Source organism: Limulus polyphemus, unplaced genomic scaffold, assembly GCF_000517525.1.
Source record: "Limulus polyphemus unplaced genomic scaffold, Limulus_polyphemus-2.1.2 Scaffold38, whole genome shotgun sequence".
Taxonomy (NCBI): domain Eukaryota; kingdom Metazoa; phylum Arthropoda; class Merostomata; order Xiphosura; family Limulidae; genus Limulus; species Limulus polyphemus.
In genome coordinates this window covers 1,196,058-1,219,625 of record NW_013665648.1, presented here as the reverse complement: position 1 = coordinate 1,219,625, position 23,568 = coordinate 1,196,058, and the positions used below count along the sequence as shown (strand labels likewise).

At 31.6% G+C, this 23,568-nt stretch overlaps 1 protein-coding gene across 1 annotated transcript; it reads right to left on the bottom strand.

The window, feature by feature from the left end:
• Positions 1–698: 698 nt before the first annotated feature.
• LOC106461324 (JNK-interacting protein 1-like) lies at positions 699–20,188 on the bottom strand. The gene is made up of 8 exons (XM_022388601.1): positions 20,157–20,188; positions 4,865–4,976; positions 4,581–4,695; positions 3,592–3,805; positions 2,423–2,556; positions 1,883–2,065; positions 1,032–1,112; positions 699–820 (listed from the first exon to the last, which is right to left on the bottom strand). The coding sequence occupies exons 1-8, from the start codon at positions 20,186–20,188 to the stop codon at positions 699–701; spliced, it is 993 nt and encodes a 330-aa protein (XP_022244309.1).
• Between the last annotated feature and the right edge of the window lie 3,380 nt (positions 20,189–23,568).

Genomic DNA, 23,568 nt, shown 5'->3' with positions numbered 1-23,568 from the left:
TAATTTAGCAGTGTAAGACTAGAGGGAAGGCAGCTAGTCATCACCACCCACCACTAACTCTTGGGCTACTCTTTTACCAACGAATAGTGGGATTGACCATCACATTATAACGCTCCCATGGCTGAAAGAGCGAGCATGTTTGGTGTGACGGGGATTCGAACCCGCGACCCTCAGATTGCGAGTCAAGCGCCCTAACCACCTGGACATACTAGGCAGGATATAAGAAATTGAGAACCTTTCTTTGCCACTATCACATGTGATGAACAAATATAAATGTTGACAAACAATCTATACATCTTAATTTTGTTTAGTTGTGTCTTCTAGAATGCAAGTTTCTAGTGCTTAATTAATACTACATGATATTTTTGTGAACTCCAGCATGTAATAATAAAAAGCAAAAAGCTAAAAAGGAATCTGCTAAAATATAATATCAATATTTTACCAATAAGTTTTCTTATGAGCCATAAAGGATTCTAAAGAGTCAAAATCTGACTTTTTTTTTGGTTAAGTCATTAATATAAACTTAAGATCTTAGTGAATCTAATTTTGATAATTTTTAATGATTTATTAATTTTTTTTAAAACATTAAAGTATTTTTTACTGCTAGCTTCACACAATACACTACCTTCTATCTAATATACATTCTTGAAAAGAAGCCGTACGTAATGTAGAGACCAGTTGCACCGTAAAACATATTACTACATCATTAAATTTACCTTTTTCACTGCACTACAAAGAACTTTATTTCCTTTATGATATGAGACTTCACAGGAGCCCAGAAAGTCCACCAGATAACGTTCTTTTCTTGTCTTAACACCATCTAATGTACCAAACACAAGACATTAAATTCTTTTTTAAATTTCAGTTTCACTTCTGGCCAAAAATATTATAACTAAATTGCAAAATTTCCATAATTGGATTCAGTTCTTTATGTCAACAGTAAGAAAGTTAACATCACTGTTTAACATATTTAGTCTTGACTAATCTTTAACTGTAGTCAATTAATTATATCAGAAACAATATAAGCCTACCTGGATCAAAATCAGAGTAGTCTATGTCAATTACGTAGGCACTGGGAAAAATCCCACAGGCTCCAGTCCTTAAGTTAACTCCTTAAAATGAAATGAAATTAATTAGAAATTTGACAATAAACATACTACGATGTTCCTTGAAGATTTACAATACTCTTTCTTTAAAACAGAAGATCTAAAATATCGCAGCATGTTGACATTCAGGTAGTGCCATACTATTTACAAATTGCTATAACTGCTTAACAACATGAGAAATAAATTTCTCAATCATAGTAACACACTGTTTAACATATCTGAGATGTTTTCAGTTGTGTGAAGTCTTAAAAATATTTATGTGGTTCTCTATGATTACTAAAATACTCAAGAAGCATTATTAAACTTAAAATAAGACCCAAAACTCGAGCACTTTCGAATAGTTGACTATTCTTCATTTTTGTTCTCCAGAAGATCCTTATGTGATCCTTTGTACTAACTCTTTCATCAAGCAAGAAGCATTATTGATAGCCTCATTAAATAATTTAACATTTACAACAGCTAACCAAAGCAGAAATACAATATTTTAGATGGTATAATCACATCAGCATGCTCAGTATAAAAAGATCAATATCTTTATCAGTGAGAAACCTGAATTTGTTGTGTGAATAATAGGTACTGACATTTTTTTATTGCAACATTATCCATAAATATATCTAAGTTAAAAAAACGTTTATCACATTCAATACTGTGACACTTATCTTCTCTATATATTTAGTTTTGTTCTTCACCTACTTTATATTAATAAACACGCTATTTGCAATACTATTAAAATCAAAACAACATCAAAATATTGCATTATGAGTTTAAAAACACACCTTCACACCATAAGTCATCTGCTTCTCTTTGTATGTACACAGGATCACCTATTTCAACTTCAATTTCATCTTCGTGTCGTGGAATAAACTTTTGCAAACCACGGTGAGTGGCATCTTGTAACTGTAGATGACCTCCTGATGGAGTGGAACTTAGCGTACTTGAAGATGAACGAGATACAGATCCTACAAACAAGGCAGTTATCCATATTTGTTGGTTATAAAACTGAGCAGCAACATAAATAGCATGATTCATGTAGAAGACATGTAATAAATGTGAGCAATGTATAATTCACTTCACTCAAGGAAATTTTACTGCAAACAGATCCTTATTTTTCATTGGCTATAAAACAAACCTTTATTACTTTTATTATGGTTTTCACAGATAGTAAGCCACACAAAATCCAAATATGATCTGCAAGCATCTCTTGACCAGCAAGTTAGATACCTATGTTAAATATAGAACACAAACAAGTCATCATAAAACAAAACAATAGCTTAAGACTGAGAAGGAAGAATGCAAGTTTAATAAGTCTTACCTACCATTCACAACCGGTGAAACAGATGGAGTGTGTGCAGTAGAAGTTCCACTGTCAATTTCATTAGAAAAACGTCCATGTCCATCAAATTCAGGGCTGGAATCATTCTCTGTTAAAACCTTCTCTTTTGTGTGACAACTGAAGAAATAACATTGAGTTACTACTGAAACAATTATGTAATTACTATGTTTTGCTATTCTGTACCTCTACAAATAATACAATGAAATAAAGTTAAAAAAAATAAATTAACCCTTTTGTATCAGGCAGGTCAAAGAGCACATTTCACAAACTTTTACAGAATTACATTCAACATTTATTAAAACTACTTTATTATCAATGTATAAGAATAAATTTGGCATTTGAATGTAGATAATAGATCAAGTGTTAATATTTAATAATATTTAAGTTCTTAATGTTATCAGAAAATATTTTTTTAAATCCTCATTCTCCCCTGGTACAAAAAGTGTGACATTTGCTTTCTTCCCTCTTCTCTAGTCTACGTACCACCCTTCTGAAAAGTATATAATTTAAAGTAAATGAATTACTACCCAGGTAAAGCATAGTTTTCATATCCTTCAATCCTTTTTTTCTTATGGAGCCATAAACTAGAAAATCAGACCCACTTGCCTGTCACATCCTCTCTTTCACAAACTGCCAACAGTTCTCTCTGACATTTTACACTATAGTATTTATAACCTATAGAAAGCCAAAATTTTAACCTATCAAATGACATATCATATTATGATGTTTTCAGAAAGAAAAAAAAAAGCTTGATATTTATTTAGGAGGTTTTAGAGATTATACAAATGAAAGTTTAAAATTTTCAGATGAAGCAAAGTATTCTTAATCTTAAAACGAAAATATATTTACAGACAAATTTTTAGTAAAAATACCTAAAAATTCTGATTTTTTATCTACAAAATAATTTTTTTATTCAAAGCTTGCTCAATTTTGTGAAGCTACATTATGTACTTTCAGAATTATAGTTTTTATACCTTCGTGGTTTACATGGTGGTTACAAGGCCTTGCAAAATAAATGAGCCTGTTGCGATAGGATTAAAGGCATCAAAAAAATAAAGGGACTCTTTAATTAAAGATGATTTTCTTTAAAGCTAAAGTATAAAAGAACCCACTGAAAATATTACATTTTAATCATTTTGCTATAACACACACCTCAACAAAGGTTTGACCAGACCATCAGTTCTGTCAATCTCTAAAAACATACTATCAGAAACACGATGAATCAGACGTCTTTTTTGCAGGGAGTTATCCTGGCCAATAGCTACTTCATGGCCATCAACTGTTTCAGCCTCATGTTTTTGTGCAGCTTGCAATTCTTCAGCCAGAGATGTTGGTATTGCTGATAACTTTTTCCTTCCTCCCAGATCTGGTTATAAAAGTAGAAGTTAATCCTACTTTAAGGCATCAAATACTTTCACTCCTAAATTATATAGATGGAATATAAAGAATGTAGGAAAGTTTTTGAATTAAAGTTTGTGTGATGAAGCATATTTTTACAATAATGGACTTATCAACCAGTTAACTTCATGTCATCTTGCAAGTAAAGTAATTCTAACAAAATAAATCAATCTAAGTTTGTGATTTACAAAACAAATCTACAACTCTTTAAAGAACTTTAAACAAGTTCTTTAAGCGGTCTCTCAGACTAAAATATTAAAAGATGATGACCTCAGCTTCATCCCCATTACAGTTTTTCTTATGTTCGAAACCTGGATTATGGCTAGTAGCTACACTAAATGCTGCAGTGGAACTTTTCCATTTAAATCAGTAATTAAATATGGTGTTTATATCAACAGATGAGATATTTAACTTTTTCATTACCTATGAAACTTTGAGAACACCTTTAACTTATACTTCAGACAATTAGATAAAATAGCATGGAGTTCCACATGTACATTTGACCACTTAAATAAAAAAAAAACTGTAATATGTATATTAAGTCAGGTTTTCTTGGTGAGCTGATCTAATAGAACATATATCATTGTGCTTAGTTAGTAATCTGATACTTTTTGAACCATAAATTTCTACCCTTTGTGCTTCCTTCAAATACTGTTAAATAAAAAACAGTAGATAAATTATTTATTACCATAAGCTGACAATAGCTATGGACTTTCACAACATAAAATATTACTATAGCATACTTCTTTTATCTTTGGGTATTTCAGGTAGTTTCCGCCGTTTTCGCTCTTGTTTTGGCGGCATGTCGCCTGGAGGAGATGGAAGCCAAGGTGGTTTTGCATCACCAAGTTCACTATCCTGCTAATTAAGAATTTTTACATGAGCATTTCCACAAAAAAAAGAAGAAAAATGAGAAAGAATCAACTTACTTTTAAATCTCTATTACAAGTTTTAAAAAACAAAAATAAGACCAAAACAACAAAAAATAAAGAACTAAATGTTACCTAAAAGTAAACATATTACTCACCTCAAATTGGGTTACATGACTATTGTCAGCTCGTTCCAGAGATGCTTGGCTCATCCCACTATAACACTCCAACTGTGTAGCTTCACACATCGATTCAAGACCGTGTGCAATCCTATTAAACAAATGATATCAATTAAAATATTGAAAAGAAAGCTCAATGTGGGAAGACATGGATAAAATTAATTCTGAAAGAATTTTTTTAAAGATTCAGTGGAATTAAAAAAAGATACAGAGGATACTGAACTTTTAAACTCAAGAGCTACCAGTTGTTACTTTCCAGGAAAAGCACTGAACATTTGTTGATACATTTTTAATTATATTTTTGTTAGGACTAACAAACAGTGCATTAGAGAAGACTGTATTTTTGGTTTTACAGAATAACAACACAGCTTTACTTGAAATAAACTTAATTATTTATGAGATTGATTACAATTTTAAAAATATATCATCAAGTTGAGAATTTATGCAGTTTAAACAACACTTCATGACAAAAACACAGATTTTTCCAAGATACCATATTATTTGTTGTAAATATGAAATATTAACATACAATAATTTACATAATATTAAACTAGAAACAAAACCTGTCAGCTAAAGTAAATAAAACTCTTTAATGAGAAATTTAGGGTTTGTCCTGCTGTCAACATTTTTATCATATGGAAACATTTCATTATCAAAAAGTCCATTGTTCTTTAACAACATTACTGTTTCACATAATGTTTGAAGCATTGATTTTGTTGCCATTTTTTTACTATATGGAAACACCGCATTCATGTTGGAAGTGTTGATTTCCACAATAAATTTTTAAAATTATATTACCTTTATTGTCTTTTATAAAAGTATATTACTGTTTCACTTCATGTTGGAAGTGTTGATTTGCACAATAACTTTTTAAAATTATATTACCTTTAGTGTCTTTTGTAAAAAAAATATATTTCTGTTTCACTTCATGTTGGAAGCAATGATTTGATCAATAAGTTGTTTAATATTATATTACCTTTAGTGTCTTTTGTAAAATGACATCACTTTTTCACTTAATGTTTGAAACTGATTTGCACAACAGCTTTTTAAATGTTATTTTTAGTGTTTTTGGAAAAACAACTTAAAAAAATATAATTTTCTGTTGTCAAATATTGTTAAATTAAAAATAAGAAACGAAAAGGTTGTGAGAAACCACCTCATCTGTTATATGTAATAGACAAAATGGCTTCACAAGTCATTGTGGCTATTTATCCTTTGTGTCAAGGGCAATAGAAAAATGAAAAATAGAATGGTATAACATGTTATCGTATGTGAAATCATCTGTTGTGTACTACACTTCATTTTTCACACTCAGTTTCTCATTACTAATATTGTAGCCACTGTTTTTACTGTTAGTGTTCATGTGATATTATGCAAATGATTATGATGTACCAATGAACTTTGAAAATATGAAATCATAGAGTTTCTGATTTTAATAATCAGTTTTCAAGCAACACTAGACTCTGCTTACATGATGAAAACTAAGGTAACTTAAGGCATTAAACATTGCTCAAATTCAGTACTTTATATTTTTTAACATAACTCATATGTTTTCTTATCCATGCCCGTAGTTTTCTTCCATCACCATGGCTAACCACTAAGGTCTTGTGAGGATTGTTTCCATCCAAAAACATTGTCTCAGATGTAACCTTTTTTTGGGTGTTATACCTGACACCTTTATTCATATATTTTTCTGCTGATGCTTTTGACTTGGTGGAAACCAGGGCCAGTGCTTCCCACCATCTCTTCTTTATTTGAGATCTGTTTTGATCCTTGCATCACTTTGAACCCCCAACTTGGTAAAGTTTCTGGTCTTACACATTTGTCTACTGCTGCACCTACATTTTATTTTTGGACAACCTGTTGAAGAACTGCCTTTTTGACATGTTGAAGGTGGTATCAGCTTTGTTACATCTGTGTGTGACCCCTTAGTCAATGGGACTTAGCTTTATAATGGAAGATTTTCTGTAGTCATCTCTTTAATCTAGTGTTCGAGTTAACAAAGACTCAGATGCTGCAAGCTCATGTTTGTATTAGAATGCTGCTTCTGCCATTTCTTTAAATCTTCAGAGCTCATATTTTATTTTTTGCACAGATATAGAGGCTGTCCTAGTGATCAGTCCTCAGCAGAGCAGGGGAAATCATATATATATACATTCTGACTCTTTGTGTGCAGTTTAAAACCTTTTTTAAGCTTCATGAATATTTTACAGAACTTAATTTTCCAGCATCATTCAAACAGCACTACATTTATTATCTTTATCAGCAATTGGAGAGGACATGTTCATCAGTTTTGTGGATGGAGGTAGAATTGATTGTCACTTTACATGCTTGTCATTTTCAAGAAGAAATAAATTTCTTACCAGATCAGCTTTCACATGTTAGGATGGTAATACCTTAAGGTCCCTTAATGCCACTTTCTGATATCCAGTTCGGATACAGCATCCTTGGCTATAGACCCCTTGGCCCAAGGTTGGCCAAGAGGATTTTTGTATGCTTATCTCCTGTTTCAGGTTCTAGTGAAGGTGTTACTAGAATTTTACAGTATTTGTTTTCAGGTTCTCTTTATAGCATCTTTTTATTGCAGAATTTCCTCCTGATCTACTAGATGAATATTCATTTTATTCAGATAGTCATCCTTAAAATTTTTTCTTAAGTGTAATTAACAATTTGAAGTAAATATTTTGTTGTCTTTAACTCTCATTTACTCAAAATTTTCCTTCCTGTTTGTTAACAGTGGTTTATCTGTCTCTGCTCTACAGGTTGCTTTAGACCATTCATTCTTTCCATGGTACTCATTCTCCTCTCTGCTCTTAACTGCTGTCATGGAAATGCTTAAGACTTTTCAAGAAGCAATGCTACCTACTTCTTGTCATCCTCCATATTTAGATGGTTTTTTTTTTAGGCTTTAGTACTAAAGTGTTTCAAACTTTTAACTTTCTATGAAGTAAGGTATTTTTGGAAGGCATACTTTTTTGCTTTTGCTTGCTCTTGTTATTGGTTTGATATGCATATTATTGGTGTCAGTCAAACTTATGTTTTGCCAGAATATTCTACCCTTTTATGAATCTTCTATCTCAAAACCAAAGCATCAAGATGACAAGCATTTTGCTAAATTTTTGACAAAGTACTTCTTAAGAGTCTGGAAGGTTTCAGAAACTTTAAGAAATGAATTTCAAATGTATGCACCCCATAATTTTAGACACCATGTTATTATTACTATACTTATAATTTATTGGTATTACTTTAGTTGTAGTAATATTATATCCTATCATCACCTCTTATGAAATCTCTGACATCAAGCACATTGATATGTTAAAATTGTACAGTAGAGCTCATAAGCATTCAGCTTCTTTAATTCATTTGTTTAGATTTCAGCAGTGTTACATTCATTGATTTTATTTTGTAATGATCTTTTCAGAACACAAAACTTTCATATTGAAAGTTTGTACCTTTATGTGTGTTGACACAGTTTTAACTAGTTTATAATAAGATATTTACATTTTAAATGTTGGTTGTAAACTTTCAACTTATAAAATGAATCTGTTCCATGGTTTTGATTCAAATGACCAGATGTGTTTAGAACATGTAGGTACATTAGGTTGCAACTACTTAATGCTCATGTGTGCAGCAAAATTGTTTGCAATAAACAAGATCTAACTTACCCTCAGTGAAGAAACTATTCTAGGCCTTAAACTTGATTTGTAGCTTACTGTAGGTTTTAACTCTTTTAAAAAACAAGGGACTTGCTGATTTTTGTTTGATGACTAGTGAAAGTTTCTTAGTTCCACATATTTGCACACATTATATTAATAACACAAACTATACTTAAGTTACTGAGTACCTTTAGCATAAGATATGGCAACATCTGATAAAGCTGTTGTATGTTTGTAATATGTATGGTTTCTACTTTTGAAGTACTTACGATAAAAAGATTCTCTAGTTATCTGCCATCCCGAACCTGATGAACTCTTGAGATATTTTTAAAAATAATATTTTTTCTAAACCTTGTACTACCAGTGCTATGTTTGAATCCGTCATGTTCTTGAATGGTGAAATGTGTGAGAACTTTAGGGTTGTATTTAAGGAGAATATTTTGTTTATTTCTTTCAATTCATTAAAGAAAGACTTTTTTTTTAAGTTGTTATATTTTTTCCATTTTAACTAATCTTGTAATTTCATATCCTCTGTTGCACTTAATATTCACCTTCCATATGAGTGTCACTAATTTCATCTTTCATGTTATTATTTTTTCATTTCATTGTGGCATCAGCTGACTGAAAGTAATTAGATAAGACATACTTATAAGCCAACATGTGTATATCACAATATGTTTTTATTGAAGAAAAAATATTATGTTATCAATATAAGCCTGTGTATAACAGCTACTAGAAAATTTAGACTGTCTTTTACTTTAGATACTTAAGCAGTTTGCTGTGTACATTGAAACTTTTGCATATTTCATATCATGAAATTGTATATACCATCTAAATTTCTCTAGTAAATTGTTATGAAATTTTAATTTGATAGAGTTGTACATTTTATGTTATTAGGTTTTAAGACAAGATAAACATTAAGCTTCAGTTTTGCTTGTCACATACAGATTAAGCTTGTCAGATTGGGGTTCATGATTTGCATCCTGTTGTGACAAAGAGCTTACTTCGTTGACCTGGTATATTCTACAATAAATCGCTTCTATTATAGAATGAGCTGGAATATATGCATGCATTGTAATGGATGCTAGCTAGAGAAGTCAATTAGCCATTACTAGTGATTTGTTACAGTTAGGTGAATAAACAGATTATATAGCGTAACTATACTGAAATATATGAATTCTGGCAGATGCCCATTGAAACAATTCAACTGTAACTTTCCTAAAAATAATGATGAATGAATATGCAGTCAATCCAATCCGTTGGATCAGAGTGTATGTGCAATATGATTGTCTAGTGAGCCATTTACAACCATTTTTGTTGTTCCATGTGTTACTTCAATAACAAAAATTGTATTGCATTTGTTTTTAAGCAAAGGAGACTGAATACAATGCATTGTTGGCAAAAATCTTTAATTTTTGATGTAGTGGGTGCATCCATCACATTAAAACACTCGGCTTTTCTGAGTAGCTGCTGGGATTGTCTTTGCTGGATTCCACCATTCCTTGTCATTTTACTGAGTGCAAGGAAAGATTGTTATAGAAGTGAATACTTTTTGACAGTTGTCATTTCTATAAAAAATATCAAAGGGGAGATATACATTTTAATTTAATCTACATTGTACAATAAAATCATGCATGTATATAATACCAACATGAAAAAAATATACACATATTTATATAAACCTAACAAAAAATATATACTCAAAACATGTTCCTCTCTCTATGCATTTTTATTAATTGCAAAAAATTTAAAATTTTCCTGAAATTTTGACATGTAATTTGTTTTTTGTATGATTAATTGTTCATGAGATACAGAGCGTGACAGAAGGACAAACAGACATTTATTTGCCTATCATATAGATAGTTATATGGTTTCAACAATATACATTCTAAAAGATAAGTACAGTAGTAACCTAGAAGGCTTGGCATGGCTTAATGGTTGGAATTCTTAGTCTCACAAATGGTAAGACTTTGCTTAAACTCTGATACAGTCAGAAAATTGTTTAAAACCTTCGGCAAGTGATCAGGGATGTAAACGAGGAAAAAAAAACAACAAAAAACTTTAATAACATTCTTGTAAAGTGTAGAAATGAAATTTTGTACCAGATTTAGTGTGAATATAAAACACTGGTGGTCAATTTCTGAAACTAGTATTATATTAATAACAAATTTATTTATTACTGTGTTGGTCATTTGTGAAATTCAACGATATTTTCTTAAATAGTACCGTGATCTGCATATATTAAAAGGACACTGCAACATCAAAGCTCATTTATTACTGCAAGTAAAATTACCAAAGTTATTTTCCTTTAGAATATTCGTTTTCATAATTGAGACCTAGCTGATAAAACTACAATACTATCAGTCAAATGTCAAAATATGTTTATTATTTGCAAGTCAAAAGGAAAACTAAAATTTAAATCAAACTGTTTCATCTTTGGGTATCACTTTCAGGCCACCTAGTGGATCATTAAATAAGCTGTCATTTTACCAGACTTTAAAAAAAAAAGGTGAAATAAAATTAGTTATCTCATACAGCTTGTACTATCAAGATAAATTGTACATAAAAAATTAGGTTCAATTAACCTTAAGATTCTCAGATAGAATATAGTGATACTCTTATCCAAAATTAAAGTTTAGAATTCAATAGCTTCACACCATAATAAAATAAGAACACTCAATTTAATATAAAATTTTCAAATAATTTTGTATAAAAAGACTTGTAAAATATGGTTTGCTCTCTCCTAGTAGCCATGGTAGAGTTATAATGTAACAGCCAGCCCCACTACTTGTTGGTAAAGAGTAGTCAAATGTTTATGGTAAGTGGTACCAGCTGTTGCCTTCCCTGATGGCTGTAGGTAGCCTTAGTAGCTTTGCCATAAACAAACTTGTATAAATTTTTCTAAACATTTTGTTTTCACAAAAACAAAGACGAAAGAATGAAACTTAGCTTTTATTTGCTCTGTAACTGACATGACCAGCAGACAGCTTTATTTCAGTATCTGTATATTAATTACTAATATTATGTGTTACAGATATTTTGGATTTATTACAAAACATCCTCTTTATCAGCGGTTTGCTTGTCATGTATTTATGGGAGAAGAATCTACAAGAGATGTAGCTGAAGCTGTTGGGTGAGTTCTGCTTTATTCAGTTAAACTTTTATCCAAGTTTTCAGGAAAGGAGAGAGTGATAAAAAATAAATCATAACAGTTGCTTACTTTTTCATGTACTCTTTTGGTCCTGGAGTTTTATTTTTTCTGGTTGACTAATTATATTATTCAAAACAGCTTGTAATGCTTCAGACTTTGCTCTGTTTTCTTTCTAGTATATGTATGTTAATGAATATAAAGTTAATACCTCAAATATAAACATTACTCTCAACCAACTAGTATGCAATGGCTTTTTCTTCAAATTTCAAGTTTTTTTCTTCTGGATTATGAATGAATGGAATTCTGTCTTTTTCATGAAGTTTAAGATTTTCAGGTTTAAAGACATAATTATACATTCTAAAAAAAAAGAAACACCAGTAACACCAGTTATTTAATAAATCATTTTAATCTGAAATGTAAAAAAAAAAGGACAAAACCTCATATTTATTAATGGTGTTTTTTCAGACGAGCTTTTCATCGATTTTATCACAAGTTTATTGAAATGGCCTATCCTATAGAAGATATTTATATAGAATAAGAAGATTTTCCCATTGTTCTCCAAACAGTTTACTTGTCAAGAGTCAAGAAACGTCACAAGTATTATATTGAGATTTGTGAATGACTGTACAGTGTTTTGCTTAACATTATTAACTTGAGAAAATGTTCCAAAGAATTTCTAAGTGTTACTTTAAAACCTTCAAAACCCATGTGAGTGTTCTGTTCAGTATGCAGATATGTGCAAGGTTTGTTAAAGTAGCCTGAACTCTGAGTAAATAGAATTTGATTCTAATATTGAAGTACTACATATGCATATAACTTTTAAATTAGCTAAAAAATCTGTGGAAAGGAGGATCTCAGATTTATTAGTTTTTTTTTTTTTTCATAGTTAAAGAGGAAACTCTCAAACGTTTTGTGGAAAAAAAAGAAAAATTGAGAATGCAATCTCTATAATTAATTTAAATTTGTAATAAATTGCAATGTAAAGCTCTGAATCTTCATGTTTTGTAAGCACACTAGGGATGGAACATATATCAGTTTTGATTGCATTTTGGACATCGGCTTGTGATTTCTGATCAGATTCAGCATTTTAGGATCAGATATTATTTGTGGTTATATGTATTAAAAATGTATAGCAGGTGTAACATACCACTTCATTATAGTATTGTATGAAATTAGTTACTTTGTCATTGTTGAATCTGCAGGTCGTAGTATTGAAACCTGTTGCTGAACATGCTCACCCTTTCAACCATGAGGGCATTGTAATGTAATGGTCAATCCCACTACTCATTGGTAAAGAATAACCCAAGAGTTAGCAGTGGGTACTGCTAGTAGGTTGCCTTCCCATTTGCTGGCAGCTCAAAATTAGGGACAGTGACAGAGAGCCTCAGTAGCTTTGCCATAAACAAAAACGGTCGTCATTCTTTTTTGAAAATTTAATTTGAAAGTACAGTTTCACATGAGTTGGTAGCCATTGCAGGCCCTTTAAGGGCACATGGCAGCATAAGACATTGCTTTAAACCCCTAATCCCATCCTGAGAAAGCTCTTTGGATTGTGCTTGTCACTGCAGGTAAAGGGACAATCTGTAGCATGATATTTATTGAAACTACATAATGACTATCTGTATTATGACTTTCAAAGTTCCCACTCTAACTCTATCCCTGTCATGTGCATCACACGTGTTTCACAAGACAATGCTAAAGCATCCGAGTATCATATGCGATACACAACTACATTTATCTGATGTGCAGATGAAGCTCATGAATGTGACAGTAAGAACCGGTTGTTTTAGTTCAACTTATGAGATTAGAAGAGAGCTTCATATGAGCATCACATGATTTTGAGAATATCTATTCGGTAGATCAGATTTAGGATCTGTCAATTTCTTGGACACATTTTGAATGTTAACAAATTTATCTGTACATTTTATCTAAAAAAACAACAAAATAAACATAAGGTATTGAAATGGAGCCAATGAGAGTTAAAAATATTAGTTTACAGTTGAGTATCATATGTAATACTCAGGATTTATAATTATTAAAACTCTCTACTCCACTCTCTTTCAATAATACTAGAAGGATATGCTTCCCTCATATCTAGTTGGGTAAGTAGTCAGATAATTTATCCATAAAACCCATTAAATGACCTAAAACAGGGAAAAGAATTGTACCAGGGAGAATGTTATTATTGTTGAAAGCTAGTAGAAGGCACCAATGGGCTACATGTGCAATATCTATTATGTGTGATGCATGTACAAGTTGTATCATGCCTTTGTAACTCTGTGAGATGATTCATTGATGGAAATACTTCCTGATTCATCACAAGTTTAACATCCAGTTGGATATTTGTCCCATCCCTAGTGAGCACTTGCATATATATTTTTTTTGTTTACTCCCAATGTTAGAAAAGTTATTTTATTTTAATAAATTCCACCACAATATGGAACAGAGTTAACTTGTGACATATGTTTAAATGTTAAGTAATAAACATTTTATGACATGTACAGTTCTGTCTTTACATACATCCGTAAACAGATTGTTGTTTGTAAGATTTAATCTTTTATTAAGTTTTTTCTTATCTGTTTTATAAGGAGAATATAATTTATCGTATTCTGATTTTAATCAAAATGTGATGATTTTATTTATAATGAAGAACAGATACAATCATCTGTTGCATTGATTCATTTACAGTAGATCTGATCTTAAAACTAATAGTTACTTGTTTTGCTGTTTTCTGGTGATTCTCATGTACAGAGTTTAACTCTCAAGGGTACGTAGCTTTTAACCACCATAGAGTGAGTAATTAAAAAAAGTTTAAATGTTAACTGAATCCTTTGCAAAAAAGTATGATTGAATACTTCTTGTTGTTGCTTGTCTAGGATCTGTCAGTTAAACAAAAAACTGTATAAAGTGTGCAAAAGTGCTTAAAATCAACTTTCACAGTGTTATCAAATCAACATGTTGAAGTGGTAAATCGTGTTAGAATAATAGGTCTTATTTATGTACTTTGAATAGATTATTTTAAAAGTTTGCTTTAACTTGAAGTTAAGCTTATATAAAATTATGAGTTGCAGCTACATACAGTAAGATATCCTATAATCCAAATGTGTGAAAAGCAGATGAATTAGTGCAAAAATGGAAAGAAAGCCTTATGAACAAAGATGCCTTTAAAAACACAGTGCTGCACTGTCTATAGCAAACTGACCTAGTTTTAAATTCTTGAGGCTAAATTTTTTTAAATAATTTTGGTTTTAACTGATGTAATATGCTTGTGTGATTCCTTATTTTGAGAAAAGAGATTTGATAGGGTACAATATTTTAATGATTAAATATTATTTAGGGAGTATCTGATTTCTATATAGTTATTCACTGTAGCTTATATGAACCCTATCTATAAATGGCTGATATAAGCTAAATTCGTAGTTTTATTCAGGCAGTTGACATGAAATCATGCTTTTGACAGAGAGAGAGAGAAATTAGACTTTGGGGTTCTCTTATGTAGATAAAAACATTGTTGCTATGTGTGTTCAATTTTTATTTTAAGCTTTTAGTGATGTTAAAGCTTTAATCATGTTTGCAGATATTTTTAAAATTACATCTTAAGACCTTGTATTATTAGAATAAATGTCCAGTTGTGCATTTATTATTATTATTCTTTTCATGGGAAAACATTGTAAGCTAGGTATTACATGTCAAATTGCCAGCTGTTATAAAGTTAATACTATTTGTAAATATTTATTTAAGCTAGTTTTGTGGGAGTATTAGTATTTAAATATTTGTAAGTGTTCATAGTTTGAATGCTAGCATAGGACAACAACAAAAAGCATTTATGTGTACATATCTGTGTATGTGTTTGTTACAAAGTTCAATACTAGAGCTATGAACAAACTTAACCCTTGTAGATTATCTTAGAATAAAAGACAACTTAAAACAAATACAACCAAATTTTGTACCATAACAAATTAAAAAAAGACATTAACCATCTGAATATAAGCCTGGAATTATTAATAAAATTAACCTCTTAAATATGTTGCTAGTTTCTTCAAATACAGCTGATTTAATGATAAAGAAATTAAAACTATTAAATTTTTGTAGAAGTTGGAGTTTCAAAATAAACTCAGTGGTTTAAAGAACTCAAAGAAAAAATCAAAAATATTTAATTTCTTGAGTTTGCAAAAGAAAAGTGTTGAATGTATGTTTTGTTTATAGTTTCACCTAATAGTAAAGTTTTTGTTGCACATGTATTTGAAGTGCATCAGTTATTACGTAGGTTATACAAATACAAAATGGTATACAATGGCATCTCACTAAAATAAGAAAAAGTTTTATTTATATTTTATAGTCCAGAGACAGATTGTATTCTGGGTACTGGGTGAAGTGTTGCTCTCAAAGAATCTTCTTATACAGTAATAAAGGGGTCAACCATGAAAATGTAATGCTGAAAAATATTAGACTCTAATGCTTGCTATTGGTGCACATGATGCTTTTAATATCTTGAATAAATCATTTCCGTTCTTGGTTTGTTTGTTTGTTTTTTTCCCCTGGCTGATGTCGACAAGTGTTTTCAACTATCTTAAATGCTAGTCCCACTCAACCTTTTATGCTGAAAATTTCTGTAGTAAAACTTGTGCCTTGCATATATTTTGTAAGGAATGGTTTCTTTTTTTCATTAATAGCAGTTTTTATTATTTATGACACAGTTTTATTATAGAATTATTATATGCAGGTCTCAAAATATCAGATTTCTTCCACATTTAATTGCATCATGCTGATGAGCAGTTCATTCTATGTTTGATTCAGTAACAAAAATTGATAAAAATATTAATTAACTGTTTTTTTCTAAAGATTGCTCTTTTTCTGGCCATTAAAGGTCAATATGGCTAGCCTTTATGATCACAGAAATGAATGCTTCTCAACTTTATTATTGAAAATGCTCAGTTTTCAAGCAAGTAATGAAGGCAGTGATGTGTTTCACTCACATCATTGATTTCAAGGTTGGAACTTACCATTGTGTATACCATGTTGGATATATATTAAGTTTCTTTTATCGTTAAAATAAGTTTTTGTGTGTTTATTCTCTTACTGGAACTGTTGAGAAATTGGAAAGAAAATTACATTTATTCAACGAGGAATTGTTGGATATGACAGTATAGATTAAACTGCTTAGAAGTACACATCCACAAATGAGGCACATCTTATAATAACCAGTGTTTATCTCCTGTTGTAGGATGAAACAAAATATTGATGGGAATTTAGATGAGAATGGTTCGTCCATCGGCATTTCAGTGTCGGCTGTCAATAATCAGCATCCGGGGTGCTCGAAGATTGATTATCTGCCTTCGGGCCACACGAGTTGGGTAGTTTTTACTCAGAACTAATTTTGCTACTGAGAAGAAATAATATTGGTGTAATGAATATTAGTTATTAACAAAAGACAGTTGAGAGAGGTGTGGCATGAAGTGAAGGAGGCAAAGTTTCAGGCATAGTCAATTTGCTTTTGAAAAGCAGAAGAACGATATCGACAAACTGTCAAGAAATGAACCTTTTCAGTGCCTGGCAGGATCCACATGCTGTGGCTGGGATCCATAAATCCAATGCCGAGAATGTTGATGTGGAGATAAATGGGAGTACCCCGAAAAAAAAACCACTTCCACTGGGCAAGACCAAATGAGAAGAAGAAATAGATTATGAGAGCTGCTTGGTGGGATGGTTGAGAATCTGTAAGAAAGCTTAGAAAAGGATAGTTATGCATATAAACATACAACTGTTCTATTTAAAGTAGATTGTTATTATCATGGATAAGATTATAGGGAGATAAATATTCCTCCATGAACATTGGGTGGTGGTGATATTGGGGAAAAGTGAGGTGAGTGTATTTTTATTTGTTGATTTTTTATAATAGTTAGTGGCAAGTTTCATAATTCTCTTTTTCATTGAGGGGAGTTTTATGATTTTTCTCCCCATAAAATGTGGGTGTATAGAAGGAAAGGTGGTGTGCTAAGCGGGAATCCCAATTTTGTAAGTTTTGTAATGCTGTTAGCTGTTGATTTTTCATGTTACAGGTTACCATGAATCTTTATTCTATAATTGGTCTGATGAATACTTTATGTAAAGAATCATAGATGTCTTACATCCGTAAATTTGGTGACTTGTTTCTCTGAGGTGTGCTATTCTCATTAGTAGTTTTTGTGATTTAATGTGGGAGTGCCAGGTAAGATTATTGTTTAAAGTCATACCTAGAAATGTAACTGTTTTTGAGAGGGGATGGTAGAGCCATATATAGTGAGCTTTATGTTTTTTAATCTTTTATATTTTTTAATTAGGCTTCTTTGGAATATAATAGCTTGTATTTTTGTTAGGTTAAGTATTATATGCCATTTATTGCACCATGAGATAATTTTGTTTAATAGTTTTTGTAATTTCTTAGCTGCAAATGTCAGGTCTCTAGAAGTGATCCACATTGCGTTATCATCCACATACTGTCATGGGAGTGTAAGGGGAGTTTCTGGTTTAGGAAGGTCGTTAACGAATAAGTTGTATAGGAGAAGGACAAGGACTAAATCTTGAGGTACTCCAACATTAAAGATGAATGGTTGAAATCTAGTGTTATTAATTTTTACTTTGGCTGTTCAATTTTCAAGAAAACTGACTGTCCATTTGGTATAAATAATGGGGATTTTATTCTTTATCAGTATATATTTAAGGCCATCGAGCCATTCAGTGTCAAGCAATATTTTGTACACATAGGAAAGTTGCTACTGTGGCTTGGTGTTTGTTAAAAGTCTATTAAAGGTAGATTCTATTTACCTAACGAGGTGATCAGTTGTTTTACTGATCTTTCTTCCGGCATTATGAATTTCTGATAGTAAGTTGTTGGTCTATAATAATCTAGTGGAAATTATTTTTCTATAAGTTTTCCTATACAATTTGATAATCTTATTGTTCTGAATTCATTAGTACTTAGAGTTATTTACAAGTTTTGGAGAGGTATCTTGAGAAAAGAGATAGGTTAAATTAGTTTTTTAAATGTTCTAGTAGGCTAGGAAAGGCATGTTTAAGAACCATGTTGGGTTCACCCGGGGTGCTGTTTTTAGAGTTTGTAGGTGTATTTTAATCTCTGGTATGGTAATTGGGGTTGGAATGTTTTGTGCCGATATGTTTGTAGTATTGGTTGGGATGCTAATGAGAAAAGTGGATGAAAAGAAGTTTTGATTGTTTTTTATGAAATCATTAATTTTTAAAAAGTGGTTTTGATCTCGATTGATGTTGTTAGGTGTGATGAAAATGTCAGAGAAATAATTGGCAAATAGGTTGGCATTTTGACTATCTGTGGAAGTTGTTGTTGTGTTTTTGTAGTTGATACTCCAGAAATCTTTAGATTCTTGACATGTTTTTGAATGTTTTCCAGAATAATGCCGTTGCAAGTCATCTAGCGTATTATAGAAATTACTCCAGTTCTCTTTTTGTTGAATTTTTATGAGTTTTCCGTTTAATTTTTTGCTTTGTTAATGAGAGGTTTTAGAGTTGGGTTTCTAGTTGTTATGAATTCTCTTCTTAGGCATCTAGTTACTATCAGGTTGTGAATTTCAGGTGTCAGGGTCCATGAATTTGGTGTTGCTTTGTATTTTTTGTATGGGATTTTTTCATTGATGGTTTCTGTAACAGTAGTAATTTCTGATTAATATAGTTCTAGTTCCTCCTTAGTGTTTGCTGAGATTTTAGGTTCGGGGAGTTTATTGTCAAGTGAGTTATTGAATTGGACCATGTTACTCTATTGTAATCTGGAATTTTTCAGTCTTTGTTTTCATTTTGGGGAGTTATCCTATTGCCGTGTTTAATCTGAAAAGATATAGGGTAGTGGTCACCACCAATATTTTCATGTGCTTTGAAGTTGTTTACTATGTGTGTTAAGGTAGATGAGATGATGGCTAAATCTGTTATTGCTTTGTGAACCAGTATGGTGTGTGTGTGGGTTAATTACTGTTAGATTATGGGTATGTTTGAAGTATTTGATTTTTTTACCAGGGGTATTTATGATCTGACCATGAAAAACTGGGTGAGTGGCATTGAGTTTGCATATTATTATTATAACATTGTTGTAGGTCTGTATTATTGATTGTCGGAAGTTTAAATCTGCAATTGATTGTGACGACATGTAAATTTCAAAAAGGGTGATTGTAGGTAGTGAGAGTTTTTTAACTTGACATAAAATTTGTTTATGGTGTGTTGGTATGCTGTGATCAAGTATGGATATGTCTGAATAGTTTTTATATAATAGGGCTATGCCCTGGGAGTGAGAATTTTTAAGAATAGAATATATTTTGTAGTTTGGGAGGTGAAAGTTGTTGTTATAATCTTGATTATCGATGCTTTAATTTGATTGGCTAATTCTAGTAATATATATACTTTTTGTAATATAAACCACCTTGAATGTATACATGGAGAACAGTAAAAGAATAAGACTTACCTTGTTGGAATATCACCATTTCCCTGCTCCATTTTTTCCAATAGCAACTCCAGTATGAGACCTTGGATGTGGAGGTGTCAGTGGGCTAAGTGACAAGTGTTGTTCAGGAAATTGGTGAGGTTGTCTTTAATGGTGGTGGCTGCCATGATGGTTTCGATGACGAAGGCTACGAGTCCAGTGAGGTGTAGAACGTGCCAGTTGGTTGTGTTCCAGTGTGTTTATTTTGCTGGGGCTGGTCGGCGTATAATATGGCAGGTTGGCTGGTTACAGCTCTGACATAAGATGTGATAGATCTGGCTTGATGTGATGATTGTTGTTGAGGTCGAAGTCTTCCTTGCTGGCATTGTGAGAGAAACAGAACTTGTCTATGTAGATCCTGTGTGGTGTTGTTAAGGTTTGGGTCTTGATACTGGCAACTAGCTGGAATTTTGGGCAGCCATGGTAACAAGCAGCATACTGTCCACCACAGTTGCTGTATGTTGTGTCTGTTGTTTGTTTTGGACAGTTAGTGACCCGATGTTCTCTAGCACACCTGATGCAATGGGCTTTGGCAATACAGACAGATCTGGTGTGACCAAAGCGTTGGCAATTGTAACACTGGAGAATAGGTGGCCTCATGTGCATGGATTCTTCTATTTTGAAGCAGCTGTACAACAAGGTGATTCTGTCTTGCATGATTTTGGTGGCCTGTTCAGTGTTAGTTAGTGTAAGGTGTATGAGTGGTGTGCTTTTATTTGTGCGCGTTGATTTGATCATGTTGAAATGTGCATACTGGAGATTTTGTAGGCATAGCTCTTTTTCAATTTCTTGGTCGGTTATGTCCAGGAGGATTCCTCAAATGACAACTGGCTTTTTTGGTGTGTTGTCAGTGGGAACATGTGGCTTGATTGGGCAACCCTCAAAAGCTTCAGTGGGCCATAGTTTCAAAAAGTGGCAGTAATCCCTTGGGGTTGAGCACTTGATGACTATTCCCCCACTAGGCAGTCAATGGACATTTGTAAAGTTTATGTCAGGGAATAGAGCACGAATTTTGCTGCAACTTGAGGTTTTCTGATAGTTGGAATGCCCTCTATGACTATTGCTGGTGGCATATTAGTGGAAGGTCCTGGCATTGGTGTGGATGTGTCTGTCATTGGCCACTTTTGAGTAATTTGCTGGCATGGAGTTTGGTTTGGGAGTTGTTTTCCTCCTTTTATGTGATATAGAAGTGGAAATTGAATCAATGATAATGGTAGAGAGAGAGGTGTCAGAAGAGTTTGGTTTGTTGTTGTGGTTGTCATCAGTAGCCAGAAACACTTCCATATTGAATCAGTCATATAGGTTATCTTTTTTCATTTGTTTGTTATAAGTTATTAATAATCCATCATGAAAGTATTAATGAAATACAAGGTGGAGTCCGGAAAATTATTAATTTTAGGTCAGAAATTGCAGTTGTTGTGAGTATACTGATATTCTTTGAGCATTTTCTCATAACAGCTACATGAAATTAAAACAAATGTCAGTCATATGGTTGTACCCATAAGAGATCAAGCAATTTTAGGATTTCTGTTTTGAGTTTTTCATGTTCCATAAAACCTCAAAATTTTGAAAGAGTTGAACAAGATTGTTAAAAGGTTGAACTGTATGTATATTATAAGGTGAGTATTAACAGGTTGGACTATTTCTTGTTGTCCTTTTTGATTAAATTTATTGTTACTTGCATTGAATGAAAGATGTAAATGTATTGAATTTGGCCTTTCATTAATTACTGTAATGAATGCCATACATATTTCTTACATTTCAATTAGTATATATGGACATCTTAAGTGACCTTTTAAGTCATTTCTGGTTTAAAGTTATTATTTCTATTTGAGAGGTACATAGAAAGAAATTATATGTAGATCACAATACATATAATGCCTTATCAGCTTTTGCCCATTAAAGTGTGTCAGTCAATCCCACTATTTGTTGGTAAAAGAGTTGCTCAAGATTTGGCATTGGGTGCTGCTGGCCGGTTACCTTCCATCTGGTCAGTGGTTCAAAATTATGGACAGCATCAGATAGCCCTAGTAGCTTTGCCATAAGCAAAACATACTTATCAGCTTCTCCTGTATGAGGTTACGTTTAGAGTTGTTTGAAATAGAAATAACTGACTGATTTAATAAACAATATATGAAATAATAAAACTGGTAAAGTCAAAGTGTGTGAAAATTGCTTTAATTACTTACCTCATTAATTTATTGTCAGCTTCTAGTGTTTATGTAATGCATCTATTTACATAATCACTATAGTGTTTTCTGAAAGTTTGTAAAGAATCTGCACAGAATAAGAGTACACTGACTTCTGTTCTAACACATTACCTTCATTTTTATATTACTCACTTTTCTTAAAAACGAACAGTAATTAAATAAACATAGCAGTTTTGCTGTAACTTTTTGGCTAGCAATATAGAAATTCAATAATATTTTCTTTAAAAATAAAGTGACTAACTGCAAATAAAATAATTATAATTAAAGCAGTTTGATTTCTGTAATATTCACAATCTGTGAAAATGGAATATGTGTAATATTAGATTTTGAAGACATTATGAATTTTGTATGGTAAGTGTATTTACAGTGATGTCAACAAACTTATTTAGAGAGAGATTGCATGTATATTTCCTGTTTCTTTAAAACAAATTGACTTGTGTAATATACACAATCTATAAGAAATAGAATATGGCTAATATTATACTTTCAAAACAATATGAATTTTACACTATAAGTTTAATTACAGTGATGTCAACAAAACTTATTGAAAGAGAGAAATAAATTTTACCTGAATATTTATGCTGTTTTTTTTCTAAGACTAACACTGCAAATTTACAAAACAAAAAGATTTAATATTGGTTGGTGCTATTTTTAACTGATAAGTATGTAAGGAAATATCTTTTATAATTGTGCTGATTTTTTTGGCTACTGCAATACTTGAATGTTTTCTTTTGGAATCTAAGAATTTTCCTGTTTATGAATTGCCATCAGAATGCTGTTCAGGACTCTTACCTAGTCATAAACTATGCTTTTGCTGAGTATATCTGTACTTCAAGGTGGACAAACAGCAAATAAAGTCCATCTTGTTTTTTTTTAGTAATTCAAGCTATGATTTTGTTGTTTGGGCAGTATATTAACTGTTTTAGTTTAATGTTTTTGTGATAGCCAATACTTATTACACTTGCTTAAATTTTGACTCTTTATCAGTGGTGAAATGTTTTGGTTAAAATGGGTATATATATTTGTTGACTAATTTTATTTCATAGCAGCAGTAAGTTAGTATATATATATATATATATATATATATATATATATTACTATATTATTACGTAGTACCTAACCTAACCTTTCGTTTTTATTTAACGTATAACTACTTGTTTTTAGGGTTAGGTTAGTTTAGGTTT

Excerpts from the sequence above, each read along its gene's own strand:
- LOC106461324 (XM_022388601.1), bottom strand. The coding sequence starts at position 20,188 with ATGGAGCAGGGAAATGGTGATATTCCAACAAG. Across the intron at positions 3,806-4,580 it reads AATACCCAAAGATAAAAGAA|ATCTGGGAGGAAGGAAAAAG; the intron begins GTATGCTATAGT and ends TTTTATAACCAG. Across the intron at positions 1,113-1,882 it reads AGATGACTTATGGTGTGAAG|GAGTTAACTTAAGGACTGGA; the intron begins GTGTGTTTTTAA and ends TTTCATTTTAAG.